Genomic DNA, 25,879 nt, shown 5'->3' with positions numbered 1-25,879 from the left:
TTTCCGGATTTTCGAAAAACGATAAACAGATAATTTTGACTTCTCACAACCGCAAACGACATTGTTCACTTGGCGCCGCAAAACCGGATACAGAAAAACCACAAAAGTAAAATTAATTACAAACTACGAACCACCAAACCGGTAGAAATTTCGACAAAGAAAAAAGCGATCTTTGACCCTTTGTGTCATCTCATCCAAGAATCTGTGACACCTGCTTTAAATGGGTCATCAGCGATGCTTAATGAGGTGTCGTTCAGCAACAACAATAGAACATTAAATTATCATGGTGTGATTTAAAAGTCAAGCAGCTCAAATTTCATCCGAAAGATTCGACATGCAGTATCAATTCTTTCCACTTTTGACTCATTTTCAGGGCCGTACTTGCCTTCAAGTAAAGTATGGGATTTTTTATATTATTCCATTTTTATTATTCATCCTATATTAATTCTCCATCAAAAACCGATTTTTGTAATAATTTTTAAGGCTGTCCTTGTTTTTGGTTTCCTTCGTACATTACTTACATTTTTTAGCTTTCCCTTTCTAGAGTCTAGAGTACCCTTCACACTTTGTGATCTATGCATTTATACTTCGCACTTTCCTAATATAAAGTTTCTCGAGGTTAATCCGCCGTTCATTTTTGGATTTTTTCAAATTTGATGTATGTATTTCTCTTCACCTTTTCTCTTGAACTAGAATAGCATTAATTATTCATACCTTCTGTCTCTTTCTACAGCTTTCACGTTGTTTTTTTCATACTTCGACATATATAAAAAGTGGTATAGCAAATGTATGTACTTAAGTTAAGTAAGTAAAAGAAAAAAATGAATACAAGGAAGCTGTAGTCCGCACATCAGGTGTTTCATTATATATAATTTTTGTTTTATTAGATAATAATAAATCTGTCGGCAGGCCTGAAACGTTAATTTCTCTTGCCTGCTACTATCCCCCTTCCAATATCGCGGAACACGATCTAATATAAATCAATACGCTATTTATCAAACGAAAAATTCCATAAACAACATGTGCGCCTTGGCAGCTAGTTCTACCTTGTCTTTGCCTCACGGAACGAAAGCAATTAACTCCCTCGGTACATTTATTGTGGCTTGTCAAAAAAATACCATTGTTAGTTATTGGTTCATAACGAGGGCAGTGACCACCCACAAACCAAGTGAAACTAATAGCGTTAGCGAGAAATTTAGAATATTATAAAAGCGTATGTGAACGGACAGCAATAAATACTCAGTAGAATAATCTCTAAGCTTATAATCGGATTAAATCAAACACTTCGAAACGACATTTACTTAACTTAAAAATGCAATCTGCAATATTCACCGTCATAAATAAAAGATACCGGTTTCGGTGAATATTTCGTTTGATAAAATTAAATAAGAGAACAAGAAGGACGCATTTTTGGGATGAAAGCGCAATCAGGGAATGCCGATTAATTGAGAGCCGTCGCCGATTCGGATAGGAAAAAAAATTGGACGACCACAATGGAATGAAAAAGAATTTTATAGTTTAATTCACAGCAGTCAACAATGGTAATGTTTTTAAAAATTGTTGCTTGACATGCAAAAACGTACTAAAAATGAAAACAATCTTGACCTTCTATACTGTACTAAACGTTTCCAGGAGTTGTTTACAGTGAGTATCTGCTCCTTCGGAGGCGGCTTCAGAGCGTCACAATGGCTAAGGCTATCCTGTTACACTTAACCAAGCCAAAATAAACATGCTGTTACACGTAAATATTTTTTTCAGGAACGTGTCCTACAAGAGTTATCCACATATAAATATGTTGTTTAGATGAGGTGGATTAAAACAACTTGATACAACGTTGGTAGTAAGTGAAATTCCGATATTCAGTATCTTCGCCAAAAATAATTATGTAATAATGTTAACAGCAATTAGTTTTTTCCGTAAGTTCTGCAATCGATGTTTTTTCTTGCCTATTTCAGTGTAGCAACAACCTTAACCTAAATTGTTACTATATTAAATTGTGGCTAAAATCACACCTCTGAGCGGACACAAACCTCCTGAAAATATTGTCATAACGCATAACTGATATTTCTTTATTACTACGATTTTATTTTACCATTTATCCTACAACACTGAATTTCTGAAAATTATGATTCTTCAATTGTGGTCAAATACGTTTTAATTTTCGTTTGATTTCGTAATTCGTCTGCTCGGGTCTACTCTGACCTGGTTTGATCTGCTCAACTCAAGGCAGACCAAGTCAGGTCTGGTCTTTCAAATTCTTTCAAAAACACCAAGGACCTTGCAGATTCTTTCAATTTCTTTCAAAAATAAAACACCGAAATCCTTTGAAAAATTTGAAAGATTCTTTGGAAAGATGTAAAAGAGCCTAAAGGCAGGTGTTTTGTTTTTAGAAAAATTTAAGAGATCTCGAAGATCTTTGGCGTTTTACTTTGGAATAATTTGAAAGATTTTCGGGGACTCTTGGTGTTTTGTTTTTGGGAAAATTTAAAAGTATCTGGGGGCTCTAGGTGTTTTGTTTTTCAAAAAACATTAAAGAATCTCTAGGATCTTGGTATTTTGTCTTTAGAAAAATTTGAAAGAGTTTCGAGGACCCATGGTGTATCATTTTTGGAAAAATTTAAAAGAATCTCTGGGCTCGAGGTGTTCTGTTTTTTGAAGCACCTGAAAGAATCTCGAGGACTCTTGGTGTTTTGTTTTTGGAAAAATTTAAAAGTGAATGTAAAAAGTCTCGGGGCTCTTGGTGTTTTGTCTTTGGAAAAATTTGAAAGAGATTTTTGGTGTTTTGTTTGAAAGAATCTTAGGAGGCCTTCGTGTTTAAAAAAAAAAAAAAAATTCGGGGCACCTGGTGTTTTGCTTTTTGAAAAATATGAAAGAATCTCAGGGATCCTGGTGTTTTGTGTTTGGAAAATTTCGAAAGAGTTTCGAGGTCCAATGATGTTTTGGAAAAATTTAAAAGAATCTCGTGGCTCATGGTGTTCTGTTTTTTGAAGATTATGAAAGGATCTCAGGGGACCTTGGAATTTTGTCTTTGAAAAAATTTCACAGGATCTTGAAGACCTTTGAAAGAATGTTAAAGACTTTTGCTGTTTTATTTTTGGAAAAATTTAAAAGTATCTTGGGGCTCGTTTTTTTTTTAAGAATCATAGGGAGCTTTCGTGTTTTTTTTTAATATAAAAAAATCTCGGGGCTCCTGGTGTTTTGTTTTTTGAAGGTTATAAAAGGATCTCAGAGGACCTTGGTATTTTGTGTTTGGAAAAATTTGAAGGAATCTCAAAACCTCTTGTCTTTAGAAAAATTTAAAAGAATCTTATGGACTTTTGGTGTTTTGTTTTTGGAAAAATTTAAAAGTGTTTCGGGACTCGTTTTGTTTGAAAGAATCATAGGGGGCTTTCGTGTTTTTTTTTTATATAAAACAATCTCGGGGCTCTTGGTGTTTTGTTTTTTGAAAAATATGAAAGAATCTCGGGGAATTTTGGTGATTTGTGTTTGGAAAAATTTTAAAGAATGTCGAGGACCCATGGTGTTTTTTTTTTAAATATTTCAAGAAATCTTGATACTCCTGGTGTTTTGTTTTTTGAAGAAGTTGAAATAATCTTGGTATTTTGTCTCTGGAAAAATTTGAAAGAATCTCGAAGTGTTTTGTTTTTTGGAATGACAGTTCTAATGAAAGAATCTAGAACCTCGGGGCCCCTGACATTTTATCTTTTGAAGAATTCTCGGGGAATCTTGATGTTTTGCCTTTGAAAAAATTTGAAAAAATCTGGAGTACTCATAGTGTTTTATTTTTGGCGTTTTTTTGAAAGAATCTTGGCGAACATCGCTTTTTTTTTAACAAATTCAAAAGAATCTTGCGTCTTCTGGTGTTTTGTTTTTTGAAGAAAATTAAAGAATCCCGAGGAATCTTGGTGTTTTATCTTTGGAAAAATTGGAAAAAATCTCGAGAACCCATGGTGTTTTATTTTTTGAAGGATATGAAAGAATCTCCGGGGCCTCTGGCGTTATGTTTGAAAGAATTTTGGGGGATCTTCGTGTTTTTTTTTTTAATATATTTAAAATAATCTTGGGACTCTTGGGGTTTAGTTTTTTGAAGAAATGAAAGAATCTCAGAAAACTTGGTGTTTTGTTTTTGGCAAAATTTGAAAGAATCTTGGAGTGTTTTGTATTTTGAACGATATAAAAGAATTTGCCTCTGGTGTTTTTTATGACAGTTTTTGAAAGAATCTGAAGATGCTTCGTGTTTTTTTTTTTTGGAAAATGTGAAAGAATTTCGGAGTCCCTGACGTTTTATCTTTTGAAGAATGTGAATGATTCTCGGGGAATCTTAATGTTTTGTTTTTGAAAAAATTTGAAAAAATCTCGAGGACTCATGGTGTTTTATTTTTGGAAAAATTTAAAAGAATCTCGGAGCGCCTGGCGTTTTGTTTGAAAGAATCTTGGGGAACATCGCATTTTTTTTTAACAAATTTAAAAGAATCTTGCGTCTTTTAGAGTTTTGTTTTTTGAAGAAAATGAAAGAATCTCGATGAATCTTAGTGTTTTATCTTTGGAAAAATTGGAAAAAATTTCTAGGACCCATGGTGTTTTGTTTTTTAAAGTATATGAAAGAATCTCCGGGGCCTCTGGCGTTATGTTTGAAAGAATTTTGGGGGACCTTCGTGTTTTCTTTTTGAACATATTTAAAAGAATCTTGAGACTCCTGGTGTTTAGTTTTTTGAAGAAATAAAAGAATCTCAGAAAACTTGGTATTTTGTCTTTGGAAAAATTTGAAAGAATTTCGGGCTGTTTTGTTTTTGAAGCATATAAAAGAATTTGCCTGTGGTGTTTTTTATGACAGTTTTTGAAAGAATCTGAAGATTCTTCGTGTTTTTTTTTTTTGGAAAATGCGAAAGAATCTCGGGGCCGCTGACGTTTTATCTTTTGAAGAATGTGAATGATTCTCGAGGAATCTTGATGTTTTGTCTTTGAAAAAATTTGAAAAAATCTCGAGGACTCATGGTGTTTTATTTTTGGAAAAATTTAAAAGAATGTCGGAGCCCCTGGCGTTTTGTTTGAAAGAATCTTGGGGGAACATCGCATTGTTTTTTAACATATTTAAAAGCATCTTGCGTCTTCTGGTGTTTTGTTTTTTGAAGAAAATGAAAGAATCTTGAGGAATCTTGGTGTTTTATCTTTGGAAAAATTGGAAAAAATTTCGAGGACCCATGGTGTTTTGTTTTTTGAAGCATATAAAAGAATTTGCCTCTGGTGTTTTTTATGACAGTTTTTGAAAGAATCTGAAGATGCTTCGTGTTTTTTTTTTTGGAAAATATGAAAGAATCTCGGGGCCCCTGACGTTTTATCTTTTGAAGAATGTGAATGATTCTCGAGGAATCTTGATGTTTTGTTTTTGAAAAAATTTGAAAAATCTCGAGGACTCATGGTGTGTTATTTTTGGAAAAATTTAAAAGAATCTCGGAGCGCCTGGCGTTTTGTTTGAAAGAATCTTGGGGGAACATCGTATTTTTTTTTTTTGAACATATTTAAAAGAATCTTGCGTCTTCTGGTGTTTTGTTTTTTGAAGAAAATGAATGAATCTCGAGGAATCTTGGTGTTTCATCCTTGGAAAAATTTGAAAGAATCTCGGAGTGTTTTCTCTTTTGAAGCATATAAAAGTATCTGCCTCTGGTGTTTTGTTTATAATAGCTTTTAAAAGAATCTTGAGAGTTCTTCGTGTTTTTTTGTTTTTTGGGAAAATGAAAGAATCTCCGAGAATCTTGGTGTTTTGTCTTTCGAATAATTTGAAAGAATCTCGGAGTGTTTTGTTTTTTGAAACATATGAAGTGGTGTTTTGTTTTGTTTATTACAGTACTTATGAAGAAATCTTGATGGACCTTTGTGTTTTTTTTTTGAAAAATATGAAATACTCTCGAGTTTCTTGGTGTTTTGTCTTTGAAAATTCTTTAGAGACTTGGTATTTTGTTTTTGGAAAAATTAAAAAAATCTTTCTCTAGTGTCTTCAGAGAGAGTTCTAAATGTTTCTCCTTTTTACTGTTGACCCCTATTTATGGTTTGTCCCGAAACAGAAAAAGCTTTTTTTTAATACAACTACAAACATCCACGGACATTTTTTAAATTCCGCTTTTTGGACACCTTCGATATAGAAAAAAGGTTTTTTTTTCAATAAAGGTGTAAATCTAAATTAAAAGCCAACTGTGTTGAAATTTTGTTTCACAGAAAGAATTAAACCCAAAAGCTGAATATCTTGCTCATCTCACACAATCTTTTCGTTGACAAGAAAGTAGAACCAGCATCTGCGTTGAGCATTCTATCTCTATTGTTAAATGTGTCTAGGCTCTCAAACATGTGCAAATATTTTCTGAATTTTCTCTTTTTGACTATCCACACTTCTTTATGGCTTTTCCATAATAAACAAAGTAATTTCTTAAATACAGAAGAATACTTTGCTTTTTTCAGTTTTTCTGAAAACGTGGAAACATTTTCTAAATTTTTCCATACCTGGTTATGTTTGTTTCCCGTTACCTTGATATCCTTTTTTAATAAAACCCGAGATCATCATCTCACACAATCTTCACAGGAACGAAGAGCCAGCATCTGCGTTTAGTATTCTATTCCTGTTAAATGATCCTAAGCTCTCAAAATTGTGCAAATTGTCTAAATTCTCTTCAGTAATTTTGTGTTGTGCAACACTCGACTGTGCACACCTGCCGAATTTGAGCACCTTGAATGGCGTGACGATTGACCTTCCCCTTGTCCAATATACTTGATTTAATTTCGTAAATCGTCTACTCGTTTATAATCGCAACGATTTTAAAAGTTCATTCATAAATTTAAAACAACTTTTTTCGTACCGAATCCACTGAATTTTTTTTCTAACACCAAGAGAAAAACACGAGACACGATCAGGTTCATAAATTAAACTTATTAATAATTGTATGTACAATAACCGCATTGCTGCACCCGACTACATCTTCAACGATTTTGAGCTTCTTAACATACCTTTCCTTATTTAGAGGGAAAGTGAGGGTCTATTGACCATAAATTGGGACTTGTACCTCTCATTGAAGATAACACGACGCGATCAGTAAGTACCCGAATGTGCTGGTTTTTCCAAATACGGACACCGAGTTTTATGTAATGTCTATAAGAAAAATCGCCCGCTGAATTGAAAACTTTTGGTGTGTCACAGCCGCGTCGCCGCCTTGAATCACAATTAATTATTAAATACAGATTAAGGTTTGTGGAACTGGAACGAACACTAATGGAAGCTAATTCGTCGCGTCGGCATTTTCGTCAAATTTTTCGGTGTCACGGGTGTGCGTGGAGTGAGAAATGGCTCTCGTCCCGACGTATTTCACCAATGATTTAAGATGATTTAAGCCCCCACATTATCATTACAAGGTTTAGCGTACTTGTAAAGGTGTGTGATTCATGGGAGCGAGTGGTTGTATTAATCCGGCATGCGGGTACCAATCCCTCCGAAATTTTTAAGGGTAAAGAATGATGATCTGCTTAAATTATACGTTATGCATGAACATGATGTAGTACGATCCCTCGTCGCCGATAAAAAGCCTTCACACCCTTTCAGACAATGCTTTAACGATTTTATTGGCAGAACAAGATCGTTCAGCTAATTTGCATACGATACTTAATTGAGTATTTGTGCAACTAACAAGGTTGCTGTTTCATCCCACTTATCCAGAGAATAATGATAGGGCGGTGTCTTATCTTTTAAGCTAGATCTGCTCTCATACTTCAGGTTGTTCGACCGGATTCTATCAAAACGAATCCGATGTAAGCGAGGAGTAACGTTCCATTTTTGCGCTCGGGGAACTTAATAATTTATATGCGAAATTGAGTGAGTGAGGTGTGATAAGAGAGTTAATTAATCAGAGTTTTACATTTAAATGCACAAGGATGGCGTCAGAAGTCTCCACATAAAACTCTCGATTTACCGTCAATTAATTTTAATCAGACCTTGATGTATTTATTGTACGGCGAGGAGCAACTAGGTAAAGCGTAAGTTATTGAGTTATAAAACGCAACGTTTAGTCGTTTCCTGAAATATCGCGATGCCGGGGTTTGTACAGACTTTCGTGTTTCTAGGTCCCGACGTGTCGGCGAGATAAGATTAACACTCAAATTCTTGTTTTTATCTCCTCGATACACACCTTTTGTGCGAATTTTTGCCGTCTGTTTTCCAGCCGCCGTTAATCTCCCATTAATGAATATTTCATCAAATTTGTTAGTTTATTGGCGATCACTTACTTCTACAATGATGTAGACCGAGACACCAAAAAATCACATTCAAGTTTAATTAAAATTCATTAAAATGTAAATAGCTCCCATAATGATTTAATTTTATTAAACTGCATAAACTTTTACGTTCTAAAACTTGAATGTCAAGTTGTTACAACAACATTATCGACTGAAAAAAAGACAGAATTTCGTAACATTCTTATGGATCTCTTTTCATTATATACATTCCTTTATCCGAGGTATGTGGTAATAACAAAACGATGGGAGGTTTAAGCAAATGTCGGAAGTCCTTTGTGGAGTGGGTCCAAAGGTTGACACTAATTCAATAAAACTTTTATTAGTGAAATTTTATTGGAAACGATTTTTCGATGGCGCTTTTTAGCCGTCCGAAGGCGAAAACCTGCATACATTATAACTATTCAAATAAATTTAGTGCCGTAGCGGGACTCAAAAAGCAACGCCGCGCTCGTTGAGTAACACACCACAATAATATCATTCCTAATTCGATTCCCAACATTTTTTGTTTTTGAAGTCTTCACCGATGCTGATTTTGGCATCAAAGACGGGCTTGTAAAACAAAAAAGTATTTTTTTAACAGAATATTTTTTATAGCAATTTGTACAGGTGGGTTTGAAGGTGAACACCAACTTAATAAGTTTTATTATCAGTGTTTTAACGATTCTTGAATGTCGTTTCACGTTTTCAGAGTAAAAAACGTTGTACGTAATGTCTTCAGCCAAATTTGGCACCGCAAAGAGATCTAGAAAACAAAAGTTCTAATGTCGGTGTTTAATTACGGGGTCATTGCTATTTTATTTAAAGTGTTTAGTTAAGGAAACTTGCTTGTTATGGTTAGGTGTATGTACGGCGATTTTTGTGTTTTTGAGTTTTTGTTTTTGTCTCGAGACGACTGGAAAATATCTTTCTGTATTTGTTTTTCATTGCATGCCGAGACCGTAAAATTTGTAGCTTTGTATTTTAATCTTTGTTCTTCACAGCCCCCCGCAAAGCCAATTTATTTGAAAAATGTTCAAAAATTAGATTTTATTAATATACAGGATGTCCCATCATTAGCAGAAAGCGAAACGTTTTAATTTATAAGTTTGAAATTTTCATTATGAATTACGAAGATACTCGGAAACTAAAATATTAATTTTTGCAAATCTCGATTTTTAATTTTTGAATTTTTGGCTTTGCAACTGTTAAAGTTTTCAATTTTTAATATTCGTGTTAAAGTTCTAGATTTTTTATTTTGCAAGGTCTCGATCTTTAAATTTTTCCTTTCAATAGTTGAAATTTTTAAAATAGAAAAATCGAAATTTTGAAAATTCGAAAAATTTAGAAAACGAAAAATTGAAAAGTCGAAAACTTGAAAAATTGAAAAATTAGAAAATCTAATAACTGAAAGATTGAAAAATTGTATCGGCGAAAAATTGCAAATCGAAAAATTGAAGAAATTAAGAACTGAAAAATTGAAAAATTGTAATGAAAAAATTGAAGAAACCATTTTCATTTCTTTCACGGTTTTTATGATTTTTAAGCTTTTCGAAATTCTAACTTTCCGATTTTTCCATTTTCAATTTTTGATTTGTAATTGTTCTAGTTTTCAGTTTTATTTTTTCAATTTTAATTTTTTGAGATTCTAATTGAAATTCCAAACTTTGAAAAATAGAGAACAATTGAAAAAATGAGAAATCTAAAAACGAAAACTCGAAAAATTGAAAAAATGGAAATTGAGAAATGTAGATGTTGGAAAATCGAAACATCGAACAAAAATCGAACGATCGAAAAATTTAAAAATCGAAAAATTGAAAAATTTGAAAATTTAATACGTAATTGATACCTCGAATAATTGCAAAACTCAAAAAATGTGAATCGAATAATTGCCAATCGAAAAATTAAATAAAACGAAAAATTTTTTCCATTTTTGGTTTTCTTCTAGTTTTGAATTTAAAATTTTTAATTAAATTTTTAGATGTGTAATTTTTCAAGTTCTGAATCTTTAATTTCTCATTTTTAGTAATTAATTGAAATTTTAAACGCTGAAAAACAGAAAATACTTGAAAAATTGAAAAACGAAAATTCATGAATAACTCATATCTCTAATGTTTCATTTCTTCAATTTTTCCATTTTTTTATCTTTTGGAACGATTAATTTTTGGAAAAGTTTTAGATTTTTAATTTTGCAAGGTTTCGATCTTTAATTTTTCCTTTTAATCATTGAAATTTTTAAATAGAAAAATCGAAAAGTTGAAAAATTAGAAAATCTAATATGTGAAAGAGTGAAAAATTGTATCAGTGAGAAATTACAAATCGAAAAATTGAAGAAATTAAGAGTTGAAACATTTTATATTTCAAAAATCGAAAAATTGAGAAGTTCAAAAATTGTAATGGAAAAATTGAAGAATCAAAAAATTCAAGAAATGAAAAATTGATTCATATCCCGATTTTTCATTTCTTAAATTTTTCCATTCGCAATTTTTCGATTTTACGGTGTTTACGATCTTTCAGTTTTTCGAGATTTTAACTTTTCGATTTTTCCATTTTCAATTTTTCAATTTTTGGATTTGTAATTCTTTTTTATTCTAGTTTTCAGTTTTATTTTTCTTATTTTAATTTTTTCCAGTTCTTGATCTTTAATTTTTCATTTTTAATAAATGAAATTCTAAAAGTTGAAAAATAGAGAACAACTGGAAATTGAAAAATCTAACAACGTGAAAACGAAAAGTTGAAAACTCTAAAAATTGTAAAAATGGAAAATTGAGAAATACAAAAGTTGAAAAATCAAAAAATCGAAAAAGCGACATTGTGCATTTTCAATAATTTTAAATGTTGAAAAATAGAGAACAACTGAAAAATTGGAAAACTGAAAAACCGAAAACTTGAAAAAAAAACAAAATAAATAAAGGCTGTAAAAACGAAAAATTGAAAAATTCAAAAATTGAAAAACGAAAAATTCATACCGCTAATTTAATTTTTTAAAATTTTTCCATTTAAAATTCTTCGATTTGACAGTTAATACGATTTTTCAATTTTTGGCTTTGCAATTATTCTCATTTTCAGTTTTGAATTTTTTGATGAAATTTTTAGACTTAATTTTTCGAGTTTTTGATCTTTAATTTCTCATTTTCAGTAACTGAAATTTTAAATGTTGAAAATGGAGAACTGAAAGTCTGAAAAATCGAAAAATTGAGAAATTGATAAACTGTGAAAAATTGCGAATGGAAAAATTAAAGAAATTTAAAATTGAGAAGCTTAGAAGTAGAAAAATCGAAAAATTGAAGAAACGAAAAATTAATTCATCAATAAATCATAGCGCCAATTTTTCATTTTTAAAATTTTTCCATTTAAAATTTTTCGATTTTACAGTTAATATGATTTTTCTTTTTTTGGTTTTCCAATTGTTCTAACTTTCAGTTTTGATTTTTTTTGGTGAAATTTTTTGACGTTTAATTTTTCAAGTTCTTGATCTTTAATTTTTCATTTTCAGTAGCTGAAATTTTAAAAGTTGAAAATAGAGAACCGAAAATATGAAAAATCGAAATATTAAAAAAATTAAAAATCGAAAAGTTGAGAAATCGATAAACTGTGAAAACGAAAAATTGACGAATTTAAGAGTCGAAAAATTGAAAAACTATAAATTTATTAATTGATAAATCGAAGATCTGAAAAACTGAAAAATTGCGAATGGACAAATTAAAAAAATTAAAATTTGAAAAATTTAGAAGTTTAAAAACCGAAAAATTGAAAAATCAGAAAATCTAATAATTGACAAATCGAAAAACTGAAAAATTGAAAGATTCAAAAATTGAAGAAACGAAAAATTCATACCGCTAATTTTTCATTTTTAAAATTTTTCCATTTAAAATTCTTCGATTTGACAGTTTATACGATTTTTCAATTTTTGGCTTTGCAATTATTCTCATTTTCAGTTTTGAATTTTTTGATGAAATTTTTAGACTTTTAATTTTTCGAGTTTTTGATCTTTAATTTCTCATTTTCAGTAGCTGAAATTTTAAATGTTGAAAATTGAGAACTGAAAATCTGAAAAATCGAAAACTTGAGAAATTGATAAACTGTGAAAAATTGCGAATGGAAAAATTAAAGAAATTAAAAATTGAGAAGCTTAGAAGTAGAAAAATCGAAACATTGAAAATTTGCTAATCGAAAAATTGAAGAAACTAAAAATTGAAAAATCGAAAAATTGAAGAAACGAAAAATTAATTCATCAATAATTCATAGCGCCAATTTTTCATTTTTAAAATTTTTCCATTTAAAATTTTTCGATTTTACAGTTAATATGATTTTTCTTTTTTTTGTTTTTCCAATTGTTCTAATTTTCAGTTTTGAATTTTTTTGGTGAAATTTTTAGACTTTTAATTTTTCGAGTTCTTGATCTTTAATTTCTCATTTTCAGTAGCTGAAATTTTAAAAGTTGAAAATAGAGAACTGAAAATTGAAAAAATCGAAAAATTGAGGAATTTAAAAGTCAAAAAATTGAAAAATTATAAAATCTAATAATTGATAAATCGAAAATCCGAAAACTGGAAAATTGCGAATGGAAAAATTAAAGAAATTAAAAATTGGAAAGTTCAAAAATTCTAATCAAAAAATTTCAAATCGGAAAATTGAAGAAACGACAAACTGAAGAAATGAAGAATCATCAATAATTTTCATAAGTTTTCAATTTGCAATTTTCCGATTTTACAGTTTTTACGATTTTTGAATTTTTGGTTTTACAATTGTTCTAATTTTCAATTTTGAATTTTTTGATGAAATTTTTTGACTTTTAATTTTTCAAGTTCTTGATCTCCAATTTTTCATTTTCAATAATTGAAATTTTAAACGTTGAAAAATAGAGAACAATCGAAAAATTGAAAAACTGTAAAAACGAAAAGTAGAAAAGGAAGGAAAAAACAAAAAAATAATAAATCGAAAATCTGTGAAAACAAAAAATTGAAAAATCAGAAAATCTAAGAATTGACAAATCGAAGAACTGAAAAACTGAAAGTTTTCAATTTGTGAATCGAAAAATCGAAGAATATAAAAATTGAAAAAGCGAAAAATTGAATAAACGAAAGATTAATTCATCAATAATAATTCATACCGTCAATTTTTCATATTAAAAATTTTTCCGTTTAAAATTTCTCGATTTTACAGTTTTTACGATTTTTCAATTTTTGATTTTGCAATTGTTCTTATTGTCAGATTTGATTTTTTTGACGATATTTTTAGATTTTTAATTTTTGGACTTCTTGAATTTTAATTACTCATTTTTAGTAGTTGAAATTTTAAAAGTTGAAAATAGAAAACAACTGAAAACCTGAAAAATCGAAAAATCAAATTTTAAAAATCGAAAAACTGAAGAAGTGAAAAGTCGAAAAATTGAACAATTGTAAAACATAATAATTGACAAACTGAAGAACTGAAAAACCGAAAAATTGAAGAAATTAAAAATTGAAAAATTTAGAAGTTGAAAAATAGAAAAATTGAAAAGTTCAAAAATTCTAATCGAAAAATTTCAAGTCGGAAAATTGAAGAATGCAATATTCCGATAATTGATCTAGTTTTCAGTTTTGAGCTTTTTAACTAAATTTTTAGATTTTTAATTTTTCAAGCTCTCGGTCTTTAATTTCTCATTTTCAAAGTAACTGAAATTCTAAAAGTTGAAAAATAGAGAACAATTAAAAAGTTAACAAACCGAAAAAATGAAAAATCGAGAAATTGCAAAAATTTAAAAATTGAAATATTGCAAAAATTAAAAAACTGCAAAATTCGGAACTTGAAAAATCGAAAAACCACCAAATCACGTAAGTCGTCGTTAGAACATACAACTCATGTTGTGCTTTTAACACAACCTAATTGTGCCTTATTTCCGTTTTCTGTGCCAAGTTACGACCTACTTTTCGACTAAATTTGCCTCTCAACCAATTCTCAGTCAGAAATTTCAAAAATCACCCGATATAAGACTCGGATAAACGAAAATCTCGGCCACTCGTGCGCGTATTTCAACCTTTGTTTGTCGGAGCCCCCCGCGACGCCAATTTATTTAAAAAACGTTCAAACATCCATTTCCTCCCATTTTTTGCACAGCTACAAGTAAAGGTTTACGGCAGTTCATTAAAATTTTTATTGAAACATTTTTTTCAAACCAGTCAGACACCATAAACACATCTTGTGCCACTAAATTTGGCATCACACAAGTCGCGAAAAAGAGAAAAGTCGTTCCAGGTTAGCTCAAAATATTTGGTTAAATAATTCTGACGTGTGCGCCTTCCGCGAAATACTCAGAAGAGGCGAACTCTTTCTACTATTTAGTACACGCAGTTTTAAAAATAGACACTCATTTAGTAGGTGTAAAACTTTATTGAAAATGATTCACAAGTGACTTCCGATTTCGAAAATTTCAACCAATAAAATTTGGCAAACAGTGTGCACACGGTTCTTGACTTTGTTTGTTTTTCGAAGCCGGCGGTGATGCCAATTGTGTGTATTGTGTGTATTTGGGGAAAAGCTGACTTAGAGTGGGTAATGGTCAATGACTTTGGATAAAATGTTGCGCGTGCGGAAAGTAACATTTCCGCACTGACACTTTTATCACACATAAATAAACCCACACAATCACACATTTTCGCATATACAATGCCCATCTGATTAGATTTTATTGCATCGCTAGTAATGATTTTTATTTTTGCTTTATGCCAAACAAAAATAAACAAATCAGTTAATAAAAAAAACATTTACTTTAACACCATGTGGTTTATGATACAAATACATTCCTCGAAGTATGAAGCTATTTTTAATACAAGTTACTAATAATACATATAACGCAAGATCTTAAAATAATTATTAAAATCCCACCTATAGCTGAATTCCTGCGGTAATTTACGAGTCATTTTCAAAACAATTTTGACCTGATTGTTTTTCTTTTAATATTAGCTGCCAACATGATAATAACATGTAGCTGAATGGTTTTATGTCTGACGTAGTTAATAAAACGCTGCAAATATTTCCGCCAGTTCCGAGGCATTTGCTGTAAAAAATCGTGCAGATGGCGTTGGCAGTGACGAAAGCGCGTCCTTTCTGCACGGGTTGCAAGCAACGGGGTTAAATTTCGTCGAAGTTTAGTGCGGGTCGAAAATAGCCGGATGCATTCTTTGTATCACTGTGATTATGAATCATAAATGACGAATGCCGTGAAAATGTTCGAACGTAAAATATGCTCCTAAAAAACTAATAAAGTACGCAAAAGTCAAACAAAGTAAAAATAGCGGCGGCATTAAAAAATCCAGCGACACCGTCGAACCGATGATTCATAATCAATGATATGATAAACAGTACGTGAATACTTACGAGATTGTGTGTAAATGCGTTTAAAGCAACACTCGAGGATAATTTTGCGAAAAACTGCATAAAATCCGCCCGCACAAACCAAATTCCTGCGAGGCGTAGCCCGGACTTACCCCAAAGCTTGTCTAATGAAATTGCGAATAGCAACAAGTGGGCGGCGGAGCGCCAATGAGAGCGTCGCGACGTGGGCGTCCGTTCGGTGTATGCGTACAAAAGCACTATATTAAACGAATTCTGAATGAGTTCGATTAGTTAATTAGATAGACGCCAGATTGATTACTCCCTGTCAGTTCTGAGTGGCGATAATTATAGGCTAATCAAGAAAAGAGATAAAAATTGGTAATTGCTTTCAATATTTATAAACTTTTCAAACAGACGGCTAGAATCGCCGAGGCATGAATGAAAAAGTAACAGGTGTGTTTTTTTCCAGGAAATTTTTAGCAGCCCTGAATATGGAGACGTTTCGCGCAGGGTGTCGTCGGGAATAGCGCGTTGCTAAGACCACGAGGTGCGAGGGTTGGTTTCACCCTTAATCCTCAAAATTATCCAACGCCATCGCTGGCTACTATGCTAATTGCACATTGGATCCGAGCCCTCATTGCGGTAAGTCGTATTTGATAACACACTACTTATAAAAGCTCTGAATTAAGCACGATTGATTTTTTGGTAACGTTCTCACAGCTTTTATAAACACATCCATGAAATTTTTAACTTTTGCGTCTATTTTACCAAAGTACGGGTTTCTCGTTTCCGTCTGTATGTCCGCTGCAAACTGCGGACATTCCGAATAATCTTCGTTTGAAACTTTAAATATAAAATAAAATTTGTCCACTAAATTTCGCAAAATGTCCAGCGTGACGTTCTTCTACCTGTAGTTTAATAATCTTTGTCTATTTTTAACTTTACGTATGTATACAAGCTGTCTTTAAAAATAGAATTTAACCACTCAAAGTTTTCAATTTACTATTTACTTGTTTGAAATTTTCACCTTGAAAAACTTGAGACGTCATCTCAAAAGAAATCTGTCTTCATTAACAAAAAACGCTTCCTGAAATGTGGTGTCCTTTGAGCTCGATTTTTTTCAGTTTTTCGAATAAATTATATAGGGTGTTTTTTTGATGATTCTATTTTTACGACCTTCGGTGAACATAAATATTAATAGGGCCTTCAAATGAGTAAACGTATTTGAAAGGTATCGTTCTAATAATAGTAGGGTTTTTCACAAGTGGCTTGAAATTTTTTCAGTTTTAATGAAATTGATGACTTAATATAAATAAATTTGTACGAAAATTTCGACGGCGGCGTCCTTTGTGGTTCAATAATATTATATTTTTTAGAATTGTTTATACAGGCTGTCTCAAAAAATTAATATGTGGACCATTTTTTTCTTGATTATTTCATAAATGGGGATCCTGAAATTCTACAAATAATGTCAGCATTAATTAAAATTATTTTATAATGTCCATTTCAAAATTCATATACAGGATGTCCCATTAATAACAGAAAGCGGAAAGTTTTAACTCATAAATTTGAATTTTCATTATGAATCACGAAGATGCTAATTGAGTTTTTTTTGAGTAATTTACGGTTGAAATATAGAGAAATCGAAAACTTGAAACATCAAAAAACTAAAAAAAAATAGAAAAACTGACCAAACGGAAAATTAAAAACATGAAAAATTAATAATGCAAATCTTCAATTTTTAATTTTTTCAGTTTTTCCATTCAGTTCAATTTTTTGGAAATTTAAATTTTTCAATTTTTCTATTTTCGATTTTGCAATTGTAGTTTTCAGTTTTGAATTTTTCGGTTACAGTTTCAGATTTTTAATTTTTCAAGCTCTAAAAATTGTATAGGTGAAAAATTGCAAATCGAAAAATTGAACTGATTTTTCATTTCTTCAATTTTTCCATTTGTAATTTTTAGATTTTTGAAATTTTCAAAATTTTATTGTTTGAATTTCTCGTTTTTTGATTTTTCGATTTTTGGTTTTGCCATTGTTGTAATTTTCAGTTTTAAATTGTTTGATTACAATTTCAGATTTTTAGTTTTTCACGTCTGGATCTTTAATTTTTCATTTTTAATAATTGAAATTTTAAAAGTTGAAAAATGGGAAAACTGAGAAAACAAAAATTGAGAAAATGAAACACTGGAAGTTCGAAAAGTTGAAAAATCGAAAAATTGAAAACTTCAAATAATGTAATCCAAAAATTGAAGGACGAAAATGAAGAAACGGAAAATTAATTCATCAAAATAATTCTTAGCTCCAATTTTTCATTTTTTCTTTTATCCATTTGTAATTTTTCGATTTTTAATTTTCTGAAAATTTTAATTTTTCCATTTCTCGATTTTTCAAAACTTAATTTTGCAATGTAGTTATAAATTTTAAATTTCTCAGTTGAGGTTTTAGTTCTTTCATTTTTCCTTTTCAATAATTGACATTTTAAAGTTGAAAAATCGAAAAATTGCAATGTTCAAAAATTGTACTTACTCGAAAAATTACAATGGAAAAATTCAAAAACCAAAAAATGGAAGAAATAAAAAATTTATTCATCAATAATTCATAGCTTCAATTTTTCTATTTGTAATTTTTCGATTTTTCAACTTTTCGAATTTTTAATTTTTCAAGATTTCTTAATTTTTTGTTTTTCAATTTTTGGTTTTACAATTGTTGTAGTTTTCAATTTAAAATTTTTAGATTAGAATATTAGAATTTTAGTTTTTCAAATTCTTGGTCTGTAATTTTTCATTTTTAATAATTAAAATTTAAAAAGCGGAAAAATGGAAAATCTGAGAAAACGAAGCACTGAAAACTCGAAATTTTGAAACGTTGAAAAACTGAAAAGTTCAAATATTTATTGAATAAAAATTGAAGAAGGAAAAACTGAAGAAACGAAAAACTAATTCACCAATAATTCATAGATGTTTTCAATTTTTTTTTCTTCAATTTTTCCATTTGGGATTTTCCGATTTTTTAAGTTTTGAAGATTTAAATTTTTCCGTTTCTCGATTATTCAATTCTTGGTTTTACAATGTAGAAATTTAAAATTTCTCAGTTGAAGTTTTAGATTTTTAATTTTTCAAAATCTTGATCTTCAGTTTTTCTTCTTTTCAATATTTGCAACTTTAAACTTGAAAAACTGAAGAAACAAAAAAATGGAAGAAATAAAAAATTATCTCTAATTTTTCGATTTACTTATTCATAATTTTTAGATTTTTTTTTCAATTTTTGGGAAATTTTAATTTTTCGATTTCTCGATTTTAATTTTCCAATTTCTGGTTTTGCAGTGTCGTAGATTTCAGTTTAAAATTGTTAAATTAATTAAAATTTTTCCATTTCCCGATTTTTCAATTTTTGAATTTATAATGTAGAAATTTAAAATTTCTCAGTTGAAGTTTTAGGTTTTGATTTTTCAAGTTCTTGATCTTTAATTTTTCTTTTTCAATTATTGAAATTTTAAAATTGAAAAATTGAAGAAGCAAAAAAATGGAAGAAATAAAAAATTATCTTTAATTTTTCGATTTGTACATAATTTTTAGGTTTTTTTAATCTAAGGGAAATTTTAATTTTTCGATTTCCCGATATATTAATTTTTCAACATTTGGTTTTGGAGTGTTGTAGTTTTCAGCTTAAAATTTTTAAATGAATGTTTTAGATTTCAAATTTTTTAGGTTCTCGATCTTTGATTTTCATTTTCAATAATTGAAATTTTAAAGTCGGAAAATCAGAGTTGAGAATACGAAAAATTCAAAAATCAGAAAATTAGAAAATTTAATTACTGAAAAATCGAAAAATTGAAGGAATTGAAAATTGAAAAATTTGAAATATCGAAAAATTGAAGAAGTCCAAAATTTTCATCGAAAAATGAAGAAATGAAAAATTATTTCACCAATAATTCATATCTATAGTTTTTCATTATTTAATTTTTCCATTTGTAATTATTCAATTTTTCAACTTTCGGAAATTTTAATTTTTCTATTTCTCGATTTCTAATTTTTCAATCTTTGTTTTTGCAATGTTGTAGTTTTCAATTCAAAATTTTTTAATTAAAGTTTTTGGTTTTTAGTCTTTCAGCTTCTCGTTTAAAGACTGAAAAATCGAAAAACCGAAAAATTAGAAAATCTAATAACTGAAAGTTAGGCGAAAAAATGTAAACCGAAAAATTTAAGAAATTTAAAAGGGAAAAATTTTAAAGCTGAAAAATCGAAAAATTGAAAAGTTCAAAATTGTAATCGAAAAATTGCAAATTGAAAACTGAAGAAACGAAACATCGGAGAAATGAAAAATTAATTCATCAACAATTTATATCTCTAATTATTCTATTTTTTAATTCTTCGACTTTTTTTTTCAATGTTTGGAAATATTAGTTTTTTGATTTCCCGATGTTTAATTTTTCAATCTTGTTGTAGTTTTCAGTTTAAAATGTTTCAATTAATCTTTTAGATTCCCAATTTTTCAGGTTCTCAATATTTAATTTTTGTTTTTGATAATTTTAAAGTCGAAAAATCGAAGAATTGTGAACTTGAAAAATTGAATAGATCAAAAATTTTAATCGAAAAATTTCAAACCGAAAAATTGAAGAAAAAAAATTACTTCACCAATAATTCATATCTCCAATTTTTCATTACTTAAATTTTTCCATTTTTAATGTTTTGAAAATTTTAATTTTTCCATTTCTCGATTTTTCAAATTGTGATTTTACAATGTAGTTTTAAATTTTAAATTGTTCAATTGAAGCTTTAAATTTTTATTTTTCAACTTCTTGATCTTTAATTTTTCGTTTTCAAAAATTGAAATTTTAAGTTGAAAAATCGAAAAACTGAAAAATCAAAAAATTATAATCGAAAAATTACAATTGGGAAAATTGCTGAAACAAAAAATGGAAGAAATAAAAAATTAATTTATCAATAATTCATGTCTCCGGTTTTTCCATTTGTGATTTTTATTTTTTTCAAATTTCGGAGAAATTTTATCTTTTTCGTTTTCGCGATTTTTAATTTTTCAATTTTTGGTTTTGCAGGAGTTTTTAGTTTAAAATCATTCAATTAATGTTTTAGATTTCCAATTTTTCAGGTTCTCGATCTTTAATTTTCCATAACTGAAATTTTAAAGTCGAAAAATGGAAAAATTGAAAATATGAAAAACTGAAAACTCGAAAAGTTGAAAAATCTAAAATCGAAAAATTTGAAAACCTGAATTTTTATATTTTTATTTTTTCAAGTTCTCGATCTTTCGTTTTTTATTTTTATTAATTGAAATTTTAAAAGTTGAAATTAGAGAATTATAAAAAAAATGAGAAACCGAAAAACTTGAAAAATTGAAAAATTCTAAAATTAGAAAATTTAATAATTGACAAATCGAAAATCTGAAAAACTGAAAAATTGCTATTCGAAAAATGAAAAAATTGAAAAATTTTAATACTAAAAAATTGAGAAACAAAAAATCGAGAAACTAGAAATAAGAAATTGAAAAAAATGGAAAGTCGAAAAAAATTTAAAATGGAAAATTGAAAAATCAGAAAATCTAATAATCGTCGATTCTTCAATTATTACTCCAAAATTCAAAAGTTGAATAATAGAAAAATTGAAAAATCTAAAAACTTAAAATTTGTGTGTCATCTGGCTGTCGATTTTAATACTTAATCTCCGAAACAACTGCACCGATTGTTGTTAAATTTTACATGTACTTTAAAAATATCGTGTAGAATGGAAAATATTATCCCTTTGACGTTTTTTGTAAAATAAGAAATTAAAAAATCCTCTTGTAAACTCAATATGGGGACATACAGGAAAATCTTGACAAAACCAGTTGAAACAAAATTAGACGTTGGCCAATTTTGAAACCTATTAATCACAGTTGACATTCTCCGTGATAACACTATTTATTATTGTGGTGGTTAGCTTCATGTGTGATACATCGCTTCCACCGAAAGTAAACAAAACTGGTTTTTACGCACATTTCGGCAAACGGAAAGTGATTGATGTGCCGCGATTCACGTTTATCAAATATTTTCAAAACTAATGACAAAAATAACGGACTGTAAAAATACGAACACATTAACCTACAACGTTTATAGAAAGCACTTTCCTATAAATACACTTTCGAAGAAAAAGATAAATCGTAAAAGATTTGCGAACTATTCCACTACGAATTCGACAATTGTATATTCGCTTTCACGGGACGGCGGTTTGCGCGTCCCGTTCACGAGACGGCTCATTCCGCGTCCGCGTATTTACAGATTTCGGTTTAGAAATCCGGTATTGACTCTTAACTTGTTTGTTAAACTCCGATGTGGTATGGTGTGAATAAATATTGTCAATAAATATAAAGCAACTCAATTAACATCATCAATGGAAAACCCGCCATAGCCCTGGCTATATTTCAAGTTCCTTTATACACTAAAGTGTCAATTACTTATTATTAATTATAACAATTAGCGCTTCCAATAAAGACGTGTTATTTGCCTTTCTTTAATATTTCACACGGATCTTAATGGGTGTCAGTCGATTTCGTCAATTACGTGATAAGAGCGCTTTGCGCGTACGTCTTTATATTAAATCTGAATTAAGATGCATGGGAAGACACTCGATACTTTTCATAAAACATCATTATGGTCGTATGGGTATTAGATAACCAATAAATTCGCCGCCTTCTCACACTTCAAAATGTAGGTGGTTGTAATGAAGATTTACGGTGGGATTTTTAATTACAAAAGTGATTAATGGTCTCCTAAGCAAACATAAATAATGTCTTCCTCACTTTAGGACGCATTTACCCATTCGCCATAGCGCTTAACGCATTAATTTCAGAGATGCATTGCGCATAAATTACTCTTATTCAATTTAGGAAAACACACCTCCGAAGAACTTTCGAGTTAAATGTGGGTGATGCGAACATGCTAACACGTTGTAGGTATTTGATATCGGATTATAAACTAAACTGCATTATCTGACTACCAAAAGATACACCCTACCTACAAGGAACTCTATGAATATTTCACTTAGGAGTAGATAAGTCCTTTTTATGCTCGCTTTTACATAAAGAACCAACGTGTGGGCATTGTTACAACGCCATAAATCTCGGGTTTTATTTTAATATAAATTTATAGTCCATTTTTGAATAAACTATTTTTGTAGTCTTCAGATAACTAAATGACAAGAACAGACACTTATTTATTATAATTTATTAGACTTATCTTGTATATGTGTAATATGCATTAGTAAAATTCTAATATCTACTAAAAGCCTGTGAATTATGGCAAACGCTTTATTTGAATAATTTATTTCGTGGCTTTGTTTTTAACCATCCTTGTAACACCTCGTCGCTAATGTAACACAGGATGTAACATTGTAATTTTCCGTTTTCGCTAATCATCTCACGCCGTATAATTTTCAGCCAATAAAACCCGATAATTATAACTATTATAAATCGGCGTGTCACTATTTTTACAAAAACTAATAAGATCGCAAAAAAACTAAATCAAATTATCATTTTAGCGGCACCATTAATCACTTAATAGATGACCGGAGATAATCAAAGATAGCGTTGGGTTTAATTAAATGCTTGGTGCTGGAGAGATTAATATGTTAAAGTCAGGTAAAGACCCTAATAGCGGCATTTATTTAGTGCCTATTATATTTTATGGTGACAGTTATGTTTTATTTTTTGTTGAAAGCTGAAATAACTCAGTTGTAATTAAGATGTGGCCGAGTACGTGATGGTTGTAAGACGAATTAACCGCAGGTTTGTCGGTCCGGAGCGGGAATCACCCTTTTCGTTGTAGCCGGTCTTCTCACTCTAGTTCGTTTGGTGCTGCTATGTTGATGGCATTTTTAGGGAAACTGAAGGTGATATAATGCTAAAGCTTACCGATTTTATAGCCTTTTTTGTGTTAATTCACCGTTCCAAATTTCAGACTTCTACCTTTTTAAATATTTGAGATATTAGAGTGAATGTGAACTGAGACGCCGACAGTTTATGATTTTTGGAACGTTGAACCAAACGAGTTACGAGCATTGAAAATGAAAAAAAAACTGTATTTAGCCTGCTTATACATTCTCTATCCTATCTGAAAGAAAAAAGTTGATGTCATTTTGGAAAAAAATTAAACCATCAACCCCTAGTTTATTTATACATTTTTATTCGTTATTTGGATTCTTTAAAGGTTTATTGGACTATTTTATATCTTCTTAAGTTTTCTGTGGTAAACAATAAAAGCGACAAACAGAGATTCAGAAATTCCTAATAAAAATTTTGCGAATCCTTCCCAACTTTTTAATCTTCTACATCCTTTGATCTTTGAGATCCTTCAGATTTTTTACATCCCCGAAACTCTTATTAATGTTTTAGGATCCTGTAGACATTTTAAAACTTTTAGGTTATTTTTGGTTCCTCTGTTCTTTGAAGACTTATAGATCGTTTAAAACTGCTATACATTTTAGATCCTTTTTAGGTCCTTCAGACGCCTCATTTTTTTTAGGTCCTTGAGATCCCTCTAAATTCTCTAAAAATTTTAGCCAATCTAGTTCCTTTCAATTCTCTACATCCTGTAAACACTCTAGATGCTTTAAATCTTGTAGTTTTGTAGATTTTTTTATTCCTTCGCATCCTTTAGGTCTTTGAAATCCTCCATATCTTTTAGATCCTAAAAGTTCTTTAAATCGTTCTGAATCCTGTATGTCCTTAGACGAATTCAACTAATCACACGCCTAGATAGTCCAGATATTCGCAATCCGCTAGATCCTTTAGATCTTTCACATCCTTTAGATCCTTGAGGTCCTTCACATTTTTTATATTCTTTAGGTCTTTTGGGTCCTTCTAGATCCTCTATATCCTCTTGAGACTTTAGATAATCTGGATCCTTTCAATTTTCCAAGTAATTTAGATTCGTTAAATCCTGTAAACTCTTTATGTTTTCTAGAATTTTTAGATTCTTTAAATACTTCACATCTTTCGATCTTTGAGATTCTTCACATTCTTTAGATCCGTGAGGGCTTCTACATCTTTTAGACTCCTGAGATCCTGTAGACCCTTTGGGATTCTGTTAGAAACTTTACATCGTCTATATCAAGTAATTGAATAAAATAAAATTAAAAATAGTCTGGATCCTTTAAATTCTCCATATAAATTCTCTAGATGATTTAAATCCTCCACATCCTTTTGATCTTTGGGATTCTTTACATCTTTTAGATCTTTGACATCCTGTAGATATTTTAGGATCTTGTAGAGACTTCACATTGTTTAGATCCTTTTAAGTTTTTTGGATCCTTCTAGATCCTCTATGACCTCAGACAAGTTTAACTCATTTACATTCCTAGCTAATTCAGATCCTCTAAAACCTCTAGATCTTTTATCTTCTTTAAATTGTTCAGATCTTTTGAACGTTTAAGATGTTAGATCTTTTACATTCTTTCGGTCTTTTGAGTCCTACTAGATCCTCCATATCCTGTCGAGACTTTAGCTAATCTGGATCTTTTAAATTTCCCGAATAATTTAAATCTGATAAATCTTCTAGACACTTTGGATCTTCTAGCATTCCTGAGATTCTGTTGATCCTTCTGGATCCTTTGTGTCCTATAAAGTCTCTAGACTTTTTAAATCTCTGAAACATGTTAGATTCTTTAAATTCTTCAGATTCTACAGCTGTTTTGATATTTTCCACATTTTTAGATCCGTGAGGTCCTGCCAGACTTTTAGGTTCTTTAGGTTTTTTGGATCCTTCGGCATTCTCTATATTTTCTAGAACCTTTAAATCTTCTTAGATCTTTGAGATCTTTCACATTCTTTAGATCCGTGAACTCCTCTACATCGTCTAGATCCTTGAGACGTCTTACATTTTGTTGATCTTTGAGACTGTGTAGAGCCTTAGGTCTTTTGAGTTCTTCTAAATTCCCTGTTTTCTCCCTCAAAGTTCCCAGACAATCTAGATCCTCTGGACGGTTTAAATCTTCCAGAATTTTTAGATTCTTTAAATCATTCACATCATTTGGACCCGTCAGGTCCTCATTTTTAAGTCCTAAGATCGCCTTTACATCGTTTTGATCCCTCAAGTTCTTTGGACCCTTCTGGATCCGCTAAATCCTCTAGAACCTTTGAATCTCCTAGACATTTTAGATCCTTTAAATCCTTCACATTCTTTAAATCTTTTAGATATTTCATATTCTTGATATCTTTTAGAAATCCTATTGATATTTTAGGGTCTTGTAGAGACTTTATATCGTTTAGATCTTTTAAATTGTTGTTTGGATCGTGAAGACTTACTACATCCCTAGAT

The 25,879-nt window shown here is 30.0% G+C and overlaps 1 protein-coding gene across 2 annotated transcripts in view; it reads left to right on the top strand.

Annotated features, from left to right (window-relative positions):
* LOC135142848 (uncharacterized) overlaps positions 1 to 25,879 on the top strand; it is a 122,160-nt gene that overhangs the window by 84,692 nt on the left and 11,589 nt on the right. For both annotated transcript variants that reach the window (XM_064074624.1, XM_064074625.1), the window contains one exon: positions 16,037 to 16,209. In XM_064074624.1, coding sequence (XP_063930694.1) covers positions 16,174 to 16,209 — 36 coding nt within the window. In that variant the 5' untranslated portion in view covers positions 16,037 to 16,173. The remainder of the gene's footprint in view (positions 1 to 16,036; positions 16,210 to 25,879) is intronic.

The sequence above is a fragment of the Zophobas morio genome, unplaced genomic scaffold, assembly GCF_036711695.1.
Source record: "Zophobas morio isolate AGI-343-1 ecotype UQ-CSIRO unplaced genomic scaffold, CSIRO_AGI_Zmor_V1 ptg000054l, whole genome shotgun sequence".
Classification (NCBI taxonomy): domain Eukaryota; kingdom Metazoa; phylum Arthropoda; class Insecta; order Coleoptera; family Tenebrionidae; genus Zophobas; species Zophobas morio.
The sequence above is the reverse complement of the archived record's forward strand: the minus strand, read 5'-3'. Positions and strand labels throughout refer to the sequence as shown.